Source organism: Bombina bombina, chromosome 1, assembly GCF_027579735.1.
Source record: "Bombina bombina isolate aBomBom1 chromosome 1, aBomBom1.pri, whole genome shotgun sequence".
Classification (NCBI taxonomy): Eukaryota; Metazoa; Chordata; class Amphibia; order Anura; family Bombinatoridae; genus Bombina; species Bombina bombina.
In genome coordinates this window covers 1027242808-1027256302 of record NC_069499.1, presented here as the reverse complement: position 1 = coordinate 1027256302, position 13495 = coordinate 1027242808, and the positions used below count along the sequence as shown (strand labels likewise).

Below are 13495 nucleotides of genomic sequence, written 5' to 3'. Positions count from 1 at the left end.
ACCTTGCCAGGATCAAACCTGCAACCTCAAGATTGCAACCTCAGATCTCTGCAACAGCATTAGCATGATGAGCTATCTGTCCAGAGATTATATATATATATATATATATATATATATATATATATATATATATATCATAATTATATATATAACATTTCCACCATGTACCACCCAATGCTCACAGATTATGCAGCATCGCTGAATAGAAACAAATATGTAAAAAAGGCCCCTTTTATGCTTATCACCTGCCAAGTTTTTTGTGAGTTGTAAAACATAATGCAAATGTTATAGAACTGCATGTAAAACAAAAGCTGAAAAAATATTTTGTGAAGCAATTTGTGTATCATTTTACACCTGATTATCGGTTAGTTACTATGAAAACTAGGCAACAATTTAGCCTTATCTTTAAATATGCCTAGTCTGTTTAAGAGGATACTACCATTATAAATGACTGAATACTTAAAATCACTCTATAGTTAATCTTAAAACATTTTCCAACTTTATAAAATAATATTTACAAAAAAATGATCTAATTCTAGTCTACTTTCAGTCATGGTGAATATAAGTATTAATCATTGAAATGTTGTCATCCTATGAAACAAAAACCAATAGTAAGTATATGTAAAAATTAAAACAGATATCGAATATATCACTTAAATATCTATATATCAGTATTTAAATGTTGATTTTCCTAAACTTCCATGTAAAGCTATAGGAACCAATATGTTCAGGAGTAACCCTGATGTATGGGGAAAGTACTGATTCTTATAATATACAGATTTTTAAAAATGTTGATTAATTAATTTTGCTAGGTGTGGTGGTAATTTTAGAACAAAATGTTAAAACAAAAAGATCCATCCACCTTTTTTTTTTTTTTTTTTAAAAACATTTGTGATTCAAGATCTTGAAGATTAGTCTTCTCCAGGGAAGTTGGAAAGAAAAGAAAATATGCTTTGGTTACTGATTTGCCTCCCCTGTATACTTAATCCACCAGGGTGTTGTTATTATGTAAAGAATTGGCCAAAGTCTCTACTATAACAAAAATGTAGACTTTATGTCTCACACAGTATAGTTTGACACCATACTAGGTACATTCTTTTTATTCTGGTAAAGGGTTTTATCAGCTCCAGAAGGTCAATTTGCCAGTATTGTTGCTCTATGAAAGATAACAGTGTATAAATCATATTTAAACACATATTAAGCTGGAGTTTGGTTTTAAATTAGCCAATAAGGACAATTTCCAGAAGAGCTATTTTCCATATAGGGCTGAAATTATGGTTTGACTGGAATTTAGGCCCAAGTTAAAATCAACATTGAGGTATAGTCTACCCCTGTAGAAAAGCTTAGCAAATGATTTATCTAGAGAAATGTATCTAGACCTGTAAGGTGGATTTTGTAAAATAAATGTTTTGATATACCCATTGATACTTATCCTATCCTAGGGGAATATTCTAATACTTTAGAAAAGTTTAGAAAAGTACACCATTAGTCTGTGGACAAAAAAAAGTGGAAACATTGGGGTATATTCTGATAATGTAGAAAGTGAATCAGTATGTTTTTTTCAACAAAATTCTCTTTATATGTCTATGAGTATACTTGTAGGTACATTATTTAATAAGCTGTTCTACAGGATTAGAATGTACTCCATTGAAATGTCATCCTGCTTTTGTGAGAGTTACATGCATTACTATTTCTCCTTATTTTTAATTTGCAGGTAGAATACAAAGTGCAAGATCAGGTGATAGAACTGCCATCTAGTGCAAATGATTTCACCCTGCCACCTGGAGCAGGTTCAGAGAACTCCATGGTCAACATGGGATTTTCCGAAGATTTTTTTATAGCTATGTTTACAGCTATACATAGCTCAGGAGGGTTTAATATGGAGAAGTCAGCAGGATTTGTAAGTGAAAGATAAAAATGTCTGTCTACCTATCTTTCTATCTATCTGTCTATTTGACTGTCTATTCATCTGTCTCTCGATTTGTCTGTGTATCCATCTATTTTTGATAGATCGATAATTGTATCTATCTATCTATCTATCTATCTATCTATCTACCTGCAATTGACTCTTTAACCTATCATCAAATATCTATCAATCATTTCATTTATACATCTACTGTATACTTTCTTTGAGTACCATTTCTTCTTTGATCAAGAAATGTTTTAAAATATAATAACTATCATATTTTCTAGTCATCCATTACAAGTCAACTGACAACATCGGCTCTAGGATCCCTCATTCCCGAGGTTATTATTTTCATATTTTTTCCCCCACATATGAAATTTCTTTCTTTGTTGTCTAAATTGTTTATAATTTAATAATACATAAATTATCAGATGCAAATATGTCTCAAATTTACACAATTTACACAAGCTTTCATTATTACATCAACAAAGGTATTTTGGGAATATCCACATTTAAATGCAATTAAACATATTAATTCTGTTTGCATGCAAACATATTGGTTTCATATTATATAAGTTAAAGGGACACTGAACCCAAATTTTTTCTTTCATGATTCAGGTAGAGCCTGCAATTTTAAGCAACTTTCTAATTTACTCCTATTATCATTTTTTCTTTGTTCTCTTGCTATCTTTATTTGAAAAAGAAGGGATCTAAACTTTTTTCTTGGTTCAGAACTCTGGACAACACTTTTTTATTGGATTATCCACCAATCAGCAAGGACAACCCAGGTTGTTCACCAAAAATGGTCCGGCATCTAAACTTACATTCTTGCATTTCAAATAAAGATACCAAGAGAATAAACAAAATTTGATAATAGAAGTAAATTAGAAAGTTGCTTAAAATTTCATGCTCTATCTGAATCATGAAAGAAAAAAAAAAATGTGTTCAGTGTCCCTTTAATATAGTGATGTATAATTATAATAAAAAGGTGTTTTGAAATGATAACTTTTATAATATAAACTAGAAATAGACAGTTTTTTTAACAGTACACAACGTAAAGGTTTATGTGTATGTTTTATGCAATTGCAAATTTTAATTTGTCCTTGTGTTGTCTGCAGATAAAACAAAAGTATACTCAGTCACTCCCTGTGAACCTTAAAATTGTTGTCACTGAGACACCAGACGTCCTCTTCAGTTCCAGCCAGCTACTGATTAATCTCTCTCCACAAATAGAGATGTTTGTGGTCTTGCAGGACTCGCATGCACAGCACCTTTTGACACTCAATGTGGTAAGAATGAATATGCTTAATATATATTCTCCATTTTTATTCTTACAAAAACATTGACCTAATTTTCAAATACCAAGTGCAGTATTATTATTTTTTGTCATTCATAAAACAATGATGTCCAAAGTATTTGGAGTAATGTATTAAATGGAAACAATATTTCTCAAATAAAATAAAAAATCTGTTGTTTAGAGACCGAAACTGAATATTCCTAAATTTGAGTGAGAAGGCAGCACTCATAGCCCTAAATATAAATAGATTAGTTTTGAAGTGTCAATTTTTCAATTTGTATGCAAAAATAAATCAGTCAAATTTCACAAACCTATAGAAACATCATGGAAGGTGCATCCTATAATAATGCAATAAAAACCAATCTAATAATAAATTAATAAAGTAATCAATGAAGTATTGTATCTGTTTACATTAGAGTTTAAAGTAATTACACTAGAAATGCCTTGTGTTAATCAGTGTAGTATAAATAATATCTATACTTATGCAGGCCCATTTATCAAGCTCCGTATGGAGCTTGAAGGGCCGTGTTTCTGGCGAGTCTTCAGACTCGCCAGAAACACAAGTTATGAAGCAGCGGTCGAATACGATCGGGTTGATTGACAGCTCCCTTGCTCTTGTGAGCTGCTGGTGCAATGTTAAATGCGGAGAGCGTGTTGCTCTCCGCATTTAGCGAGGTCTTGCGGACCTGATCCGCAGTGTCGGATCAGGTCCGCAAGCCCTTTGATAAATGGGCCCCTTAGTGTTCACTCTAAAGCCAGTCCAGTGAAATAGTTAAAAAGGGAACCATATCTTGCAGTCTGCATTGTGTAATGTTTGCTAATTGGTATTTGTAAAACTGGCCTTAGAGGGATCACTGTATGCTTTATTGTATGTCTAAGAGCAATTCTTAAAGGGATATTCCAGCCAAAATTGGAAACCACATGGATTCATTTCGGTATTGCAAAGAAGCATTTTTGTAATATACATGTATTAGCAAAAATGCTTCTAATAAAAGCTATAGCTGTTTCAAAAATGTATTTAAGTATGCCCCGTGCACCAGCATTTTAAACAAAGCACTTGCTCAGAGAGTCTAAGATGATTGTACCTTCTGGTAATGACTCAAATTGTTAATTGCTGACATGATACAAGCCCCAGTGATGATCTGAGCAGCTGCATTATTTAAAATGTGGATGCAGTGACAATATCTAGCTATGCATTACATCCACGTGCAGAGAAAAATGTTAACACTAAACCAGTGATAACTTTTACTAGAAGCATTTTTGCCAATACATGTATATTGCAAATGTGCTTCTTTTCAAAGATGTAATTCATCTATGTGCATTTAAATTTTGACCGGAATGTCTCTTTAAATATAAGGTAACTCAATAAAACAGGCAAGAGTTCTTACCTTCTTCCTACAATTTTTGCTTATAGGGAGTTACGTTTGCTGCAAAGCTTGAAGTTAAGGGAGAAAAATTGAAGACTTCCCTTTCATTAGCAGGGTCTGTTATACATTTTTTATGTTTGACATATTTTGAACAATAAAATAAAACTTCCACAAATATAAAAAAAAAATACTTTTTTCCATAGGGATCTCAGTCTTGCTGTGGCTTCTTCATCTTATGGACCATGCAAAACCAAGGTGGGTGAAAGATAAGTCAACTTAAAATAGACTCCTATTTCAAACATAATCACAATACTTCAGTTAAAGCACTTACAGTACAAAGTTGCAGAGCAATAGAGGAAATTTAATTTTAATCTAAAATTATAAATTTGGCCACAAAATAAAAATAATAATAAAAAAATATAGATGAGAGAAATTGTATGGAGATCATTGAAATCTCACAATTCCTAATTTAAAGGTCAAAGCTATTTTGAATATATATGGTTTAAATGCACAGTTGCAAGTAAATAAATAGGTCATGTAGTGATTGAGATATTCAGTTGTTTAAAATAAAATGTACAATAAACTTAGGGCAGGTCCTGGGTGTTGAGCATGCTATAGGGCCGAATTATCAATGTGCGGACGAACATGATCCACTGTAGCGGATCATGTCTGACGCACATTTATATATGCCGGCAGCATACACTGTCAGCATTTATCATTGCACAAGCATTTCTAGTGAAATGCTTTTGCAATGCCGTACCCTGCACATTTGCCGCTAGCGAGGGTGTTAATCAACCCAATCGTATGCGATTGGGCGGATTGCTGTACACCGCCTCAGAGGGGGTGGACGAGTTAAGGAGCACCGCTGCCTCTTAACTCCTGTTTCCGGCGAGTCTGAAGACTCGCACGGAAACATCTGCATTGGGGCCAATAAGGGGAATGATAAACCAGCCCCTATGTCTTCTGTTAAATGAAAATAATAAATACTGACAAATTTCATCAGTAATTTTTAGTTTTTCTTCAATTTCATTGGTGCATTCATTTGGATATTCATTTTTGTTTACAAAAAATTCATATCTGATTTTCAGTATGAATGTACATTCAGCTGAAAACATGATAAGCATAGATTTAAAAACTATCCAGGATGTGAAAATTTAAGTTCTGTAAGTTCTATAAACAGAAATTTTAAACATATACTTTGAACTTCCCAACTTCTTCCACCCACAATTAAAGAAGAGGATTAATTCATTTCACTATATGCACATGTATACATAGGCCCATATTTATCAAGCTCCGAACGGAGCAAGAAGGGCCGTGTTTCTGGCGAGTCTTCAGACTCGCCAGAAACACAAGTTATGTAGCAGCGGTCTAAAGCGGACTGTTTTTCACTCATATGACACGTTGAAAGTAAATGTGATCACTTGAGTGCATTGCCATTTACGCTAAAATAATGCATCCTCAGCGCACTGGTTAACAAAAAAGTGTCACAAAACACAGAAAAATACATCACAAAGTACAGTTACATTCATCATGGCACCATCTAGCAAACATTATTCATAAAATATTGCACAAAAATGTTATAAGGGCTCAAACATATGAGGTCTCATTTGTTTAAGAAAAAAAGTCAAGCAAAGGGCTTTGAGATACATATATATACATCTCTAAAGCTGTATATTTATGTATATATGTTTATATATGGGTACATATGTATTTGTGTATTCATGTGTATATACAGTATAAGTGCATTGGAGCCCTTTGCCGTTAAATAGATGAAAACATGAAAAAACATATTTATGGAATATTCATTCTTAGTAATGGTTTGAACTATGTATTTACTGTAAATATTACACATCCCTATGTTTTGTACATAGCAGAAAATGTTCTTTTAAATAGATATTTTTATATATATATATATATATATATATATATATATATATATATAAAAAAATAAAATTATGGTGGTGATAAAAGTTTGAGATTAAAAACCTCTATGCCTCAAAAGTAAATCAATAAAAAATAAATTGCATAGGAAATTAGCCCATCTAGGCAAGTATCCCCATCCCCACTTGCTTTTCCTCAGAATATGCACAAGAGGATTCTTGGTAAGATATGCAAATTAGATATGCACAGCGATCCCTTAATAGGGTTAATGCAGAAAATACAGAAATCACTGCTTTACAGCCTGTTTCATTCTTATTAGAACTTTTCAGTAGCAGATAGATTCCTGATTGCTGCTTAGGAAAAGCTCATTTGAGGGTTAAATCAACATTCATTAAAATTATGATGGAGGTAAAAGTTTGAGATTAAAAACCTCCATGTCTCAAAAGAAAATCAATAATAAATAAACAATGCATAGGAAATTAGCACATCTAGGCAAGTATCCCCGCTTGCTTTTCCCCAGTATAACAGCATACACATTGTTACCAATGCACAAGAGGATTCTAGGTAATATATGCAAATTAGATGTGCAAAATCTCAGAGGTTTTGCTTCAAATACTGTTTAACACAGCGATCCCTAATGCAGCAAAGGCAGAAATCACTGCTAGACAGCCTGTTTCGTTCTTATTAGAACTCTTCAATAGCAGATAGATTTCTGATTGCTGCTTAGGTAAAGCTCATATACAGTGTGTGTGTGTGTGTGTGTGTGTGTATATATATATATATATATATATATATATACCAGCATATCCCAACATAACATTATTCTCTGTAAAGAACATTGTAATGTGAAATATTCATATTTTCATGTTGGGTTATCGTGCCTGAGAATATGTGATCATGTTTGCGAGTAGGGAGTTTTTTTCCCACTGTTTTTGCTGCATTGATATCAATGGGAAATAGGGTATCCAGCGTGCATTATTCGAAGTTCGTTTTATTGTGTTCCTCAGTTTAGTGCACAAGTGAAAACAGCTTACTTTCAACTCATAATAAAAAAAATCTTACTTCTAGCACAGTTAACGCTCTAGCGGGAGCGTTAAATAACCCTCTACTTGTAATCTGACCCTGAGTAAGTAGATTTTATGTGTTTTAAAAAATATGGGAGAGCAGATAAATAAGGGAGCTTGGAAGACTGTAAAAAGTTTGGTCAATTAAGAGAGATACCTGAATACAATAGAGGGTTGGCAAGATAATATAAGAAATTAAATAAGGAATTTTCCTACTTTATCATGTTGGAATGAGATCATAGTCTTTGCCAGTAATGTCCTAGAGTTTGCAATAACTTTTAGTTTTGTAATTTAATACATATTTATTGTATATACAGTGTCCTATGCCAATGCACAATTAAGAACTAGGTATTATTTCATTAGGGCTCTACTTTGGCATCTATTTGCATTTCTTTAATAGTTTAATTAGTAGTGCAATAAAGGCAACATATTTTTTTGTTACATAAATGATGTTCATACTATGATATAATATTGTGAAGGATAGTGACAACAATTATTTTGATAAAGCAAATAATAAAACTTTTACAATGCAAAATCAATTTAAAAGTTAAACACTAGGTGGCGAACATTGCACACAAATATTTTCAAAATAATCAAATGCAAATGAGAATGTTCTAGTAATTAAATAATAAGATATGTTCGGGTAAGAGAATGTATGAATATCAAATAAGGGTTAAGGGGAAGATTATTTGTTGAAAGCAGAAAAAAAGGTTTAAAGATCATGTTTATTTGGGGATATTTTAAAGGGACATAATACTCATATGCTAAATTACTTGAAACTGATGCAATATAACTGTAAAAAGCTGACAGGAAACTATCACCTGAGCATGTAAAAAAGAAAGAAGAAATGAACAGCAGCCAATCAGCATCAGCAGTGCTGAGGTCATGAACTATTTTACTGTGATCTCATGAGATTTACCTAAATTCTCATGAGATTTCATAGTAAACTTCCTTAAACTGAATAGGGAAATAATATGAGTGTGCACGTAAGCTCACTCCCTTAGCTGTCCCAGGACAGACATACTGATTTGCTGCTTAGAAGTCCTTTACAATGGGATGTGGCTACTGAGGAATTTTTGAGGTAAAATATCTTTCTTTTTTACATAGAGATGTTCAGGTGATATTTTCTAGTCAGCTTTTTACAGCTATGCTGCATCACTTTCAAGTGTTTCAACATTTGGGTATCATGGCCCTTTAACTACTGACCCATTTTTTTATCTGCTGGAAATAAATTGTTGATGCTTTCTGGATGTGGGGAAAAAAACACAGTATCACATAATAAAACTATATAGCATTTAGAGACTTTAGATTCTGTTCTTTAAAATGTATTACATTTAGCTTCCTATTCTCTATTTTGTGTTCCTGGGCATTTGTATAAAAGTTATGTATTTACGACTGTGACTTTATGAATTCTGATTGTACATTGAGTGCTCTTTGTATTTTTATTTAATGAAAAATAAGCATGATAGTTTTAGAAAGGGGGCTGGACAGTAAAACCATTTTAGTTTAATTTGTATTTGCTGCAAACTTAGAAATTATATCACTGCCAGGTGTTCCCCTGTTAAAGGGACAATATATATATATATATATATATATATATATATATATATATATATATATATATATGATTCAGATAGGGCATACTATATTAAACAACTTATCCATTCTCTTAAAAGAACAACAATGCACTACTGGGAGCTAGCTGGTGAGCCAATGATAACAGGCATATATGCACAGCCAAAAATCAACAACAAGCACCCAGTAGAGCATTGCTGCTCCTGAACCTACTTAGGTATACTTCTCAACAAAGGATAGCAGAAGAAGAAAGTACATTAGATAATAGAGCATCTTTCCATTTTACTTCTATGTGAATCATGAAATAAAAAATGTGATTCAATGTCTGTTTAACTCCATTCAATGTCTGTTTAACTCTACTTTATATGGGAGGAAGTTCCCATCTCTTTAGTATTTCAAAGTTCTGTATTTTTTCTTTTAAATCAGACCCTTAGTTTGCTTTTCTTTTGTAAAGCCTGTTTCCAATTATGAAATATTGAAATAACGCAAATGTAGGACAGATAATTGGTATAGTAAATAGAAGACATACAAATAGTAACTAGAATACATAATATCACACTGTAGACCTTGAACTGCAGCATACCTCCATATACTGTTAATATTTCTGGTGACTTTTTTAATGGATACTGCCATAGAACAAATATTATACAGTTTCATATAAACCGAAAGACCATTTGGATGTTGAGTATATAGATATACTAAACTAGGAAAACAGTGATTTTCATTTTGTCTCCTAGATTTCCGTGCTCAGTGGATACGTGCGTGCAGTCTTTGAAAAGGCTTTCTTGGTTCAGATAAACGGTAAATAAAGTTTTGATTTATATTAAGATTAAAGGGTAGAAACAAGTGCTTAATGTAAAATGATTGTTATAAGGACAATAAACACCTTTGAATTACAAGATATTTCTGCTGTCTTGCGATAGAATAAGATATAATCCAAGTTTAAACGTATTCAATAGTCAATAACCTGCAAATTTGTATAGCAATTTTATTTTTTTTCAATAGCCAAACTGTAGCCTTACTTGGAGTAGTCTATCTAGGTTTGTTTCTGCAAATAACAAGGCAAAAAGTAAATATAAAATGCATTATTTTGCAGTTTTTATCTGCTGAAGTCAATTAGGGGTAGATATGCAGCAGGGTTAGCATTACAAAGTCTGCAGGTGCAGTTTTAAGAATTAGAAAAATTACAATTTCAGAGCTAAATTACATGAACAGTGAGCAAAATAAATATTGAAAGTATAATGCAAAGTTATTTTAGAACTCATAAGTAACATTTAAAAATCATCTTACTGTATTTACTGCCCCTTTTTCTAGTCAACATGTGCTGCTGAGTTCAGTCTCCTGCTTTTGCCAATAATAACAGTTTCTGAATAATGTTAATCTTTTGCAGCGGAAATGAGTGTGGGCCTGGCATTGCCATCACTACCAAACGTACAACTTACTGACCCAGTCGTGACCATAGAGGAGGTAGGGAAGCCTGCTTTGTAATTACTATCTGTTTATTTAAATACATTGACAACTGTTGACTTATTCTTCTTCAAAGTATTTACCACACAAGTAAGTCCTAACCTTCACAATTTACTGTCCATCACATCGTTTAAATACAGTAAGTCAGGAAAAATGTGGTTAATACAAATAAGTTTTACTTCATGAAAAGTATTGTTGGGTACATAAATAAATATTTATTGGGGAGAATGATTATATAACAAATTAAAAATATCATGTTAATCATCCCTTCACCTAATGGACAGGATTAATATTTTAAAAGCATTGGGAAAAATGTAAATTTCATAAATAGTTGGCATTATTTAAATGTATTATTTTTAAATGTAAGTTGGGTATTTTTTATTATTTTATTCAAACCAAATATATGGCTGCATAATATCTTTGTTGAAATAAAGAGATTCAAAACCCAATTTTTTATTTCATAATTCAGATAGAGCATGCATATTTAAACAACTTTCCACTTTACGTCTATGATCAATTTTGCTTCATTCTTTTGACATTCTTTATTAAAGGAGCAGAAATGCACTACGGGGAGCTAGCTGAACACATAGGTTTCCCAATTACAAGAGGCATGTATGTGCAGCCACCAATCAGCAGCTAGTTCCCAACTACTGAGACTACCTAGATATGCTTAAAAAAAGGATAACAAGAGAACTAAGAAAATTAAATAATAGAAGTAAATCGAAAAGTTATTTAAAACTGTGTGCTCTATCTGAATCATGAAATAAAAAAAATGTGGGTTGCATGTCCCTTTAAGCTCTTACCTATAATTTTGGGGATTCTGTTCATAGACTTATTTGCAAGTTGTAAATTATAGAAAGCAAAGTAATGACCCAGCAGCAGGAAAGGATGTGCCATTATGTTCTATGAACAAGCCAATCATATTCTCTTTGGGATACTTTATGTTAAAATAAGCACACACAGAAAACCCACTGACATATCATGTTGAAAATGTAAGCTGCATTGTTGCAGGTTCAAATGTAAGAAAAAATGTCAAATATATATAAAAAAAATATTAAAGTGTTTCAGTTGATTAATATCCATCTCACAGAGCAGCTTTGCAAAAAAAATTCTGGTTTAAAAATTAAATTAAAGGGACAGTCTACACCAGAATTGTTATTGTTTTAAAAGATAGATAATCCCTTTATTACCCATTTCCCAGTTTTGCATAACCAGCACAGTTATAATAATATACTTTTAACCTCTGTGATTAACTTGTATCTAAGCCTCTGCAAACTGCCCCTTTTTTCAGTTCTTTTGACAGACTTGCAGTCTAGCCAATCAGTGCCTGCTCCCAGATAACTTCTCGTGCACGAGCACAGTGTTATCTATATGAAATACGTGAACTAACACCCTCTAGTGGTGAAAAACTGTTAAAATGCAACCTGAAAGAGGCGGGCTTCAAGGTCTAAGAAATTAGCATATGAACCTCCTAGGTTAAGCTTTCAACTAAGAATACCAAGAGAACAAAGCAAAATTGGTGATAAAAGTAAATTGGAAAATTGTTTAAAATTACATGCTCTATCTGAATTGATCCATTATTTGTCAGGTATTATCCTAAAGTTTTTATAGTGTTCATTTTTATGTGAATGTGCAAAACTTACTATTTATATGGTGGATAGATTTTGGGGTAGAGCAAAGTCATCTGGAAAAACTTCCAAATTAAATCATTATCTACAAAAATCCCCTTAGGCATTAATGGTGTTTTTATTTTGAAAAATATTAGATACATTTTTCTAAAGGATTTTGATTGACCACATTGTTTGTAGCTTCTTACTTCTCTAATTGTGGATATTTAAGATGGATATGAAAGGACCATTAAATTCAGTAGAATTGCATAATCAACAAATTCATAATAAAAAACAAATTTCAAATGAGTTGTAGCTTTTTTTTTTTTTTTGCATTTTCTTTTCTCCTACATCATGTGACAGCCATCAGCCAATCAGAAAATGCATATACCTATATACTATTAATTTTTGCACATGCTCAGTAGGATTTGGTGCCTCAGAAAGTGTGCATATAAAAAGGCGGTACACATTTGGATAATAGAAGTGAATTAAGACGTTGTTTAAAATTGCATGCTCTATCTGGATTGTGAAAGTTTAATTTTGACTTTAGTTTTCTTTTAAGGGTCTGTTTTGGATTTCAAGTTTTTCAATATTTTTTACTGTAATCTTTGCACTATGCTCTATGTAAATTATAAGCTAAAAAGGAAAAAATAGTCACCCTACTTTACATATATTTCAAGCTTTTTTATCATATATTTCTCATTATATACCAATCAAGTATATGTATACAATTCCCAGTCAGGCAACCTTTCTATCCACGTCTATAATTGGGCAAGAAGTTTATACCCCTGCAGGTTGCTCAATAGCAGAACAGTCATAATGAACAGAACAGTAGCTTCATAAATAGAGCCTTTGGTGTACCCTTATATTTTTCAAAGTTTATTAAACAAGTACCCTTTCAGCAATTTTTCATATTTGTTTTTATCTATATATTGATTATGTTTCACAAATATTGTTCATTTGTTAATTCATTTATTTCTAACATTTGTGCAGGATTATGCAGTCATGTCATGTGATCTTCAATATATCAAGTGATGGGTGAGATTTGACTACAAAGTAGATCTGGAAAACAAAAGGATGGTTTCGAGATATTGGGATCTTCATCCCTAGATATAAAATAAAAATAAAAGCTGTATGCAAAACATCATTATCCATGTCATTTTCTTTGTATTCCATCTTCATTATTAAAGTATGATGTTTTTATTTTATTTTTATTTTACCATGCTATATTTTTGAGCCTGTCTTTACTCCACTAAAATGTAATTTATCATTCGAAACAGAGGACTTATTTCACCAGAGAAATTACAAATGGCTTCATTGTGCTGTCAAGT

General features: G+C 32.1%; 1 protein-coding gene across 1 annotated transcript in view; it reads left to right on the top strand.

Moving 5' to 3' along the window:
- The window catches only part of BPIFB2 (BPI fold containing family B member 2), a 33555-nt gene extending 20356 nt beyond the window's left edge, over nt 1-13199 (top strand). Inside the window, exons 8-14 of the mRNA XM_053716544.1 lie at nt 1715-1900; nt 3025-3195; nt 4618-4685; nt 4774-4825; nt 9828-9891; nt 10481-10557; nt 13158-13199. Of these exons, the coding sequence (XP_053572519.1) occupies nt 1715-1900; nt 3025-3195; nt 4618-4685; nt 4774-4825; nt 9828-9891; nt 10481-10557; nt 13158-13199 (660 nt within the window). The remainder of the gene's footprint in view (nt 1-1714; nt 1901-3024; nt 3196-4617; nt 4686-4773; nt 4826-9827; nt 9892-10480; nt 10558-13157) is intronic.
- The last annotated feature ends 296 nt before the right edge of the window (nt 13200-13495 follow it).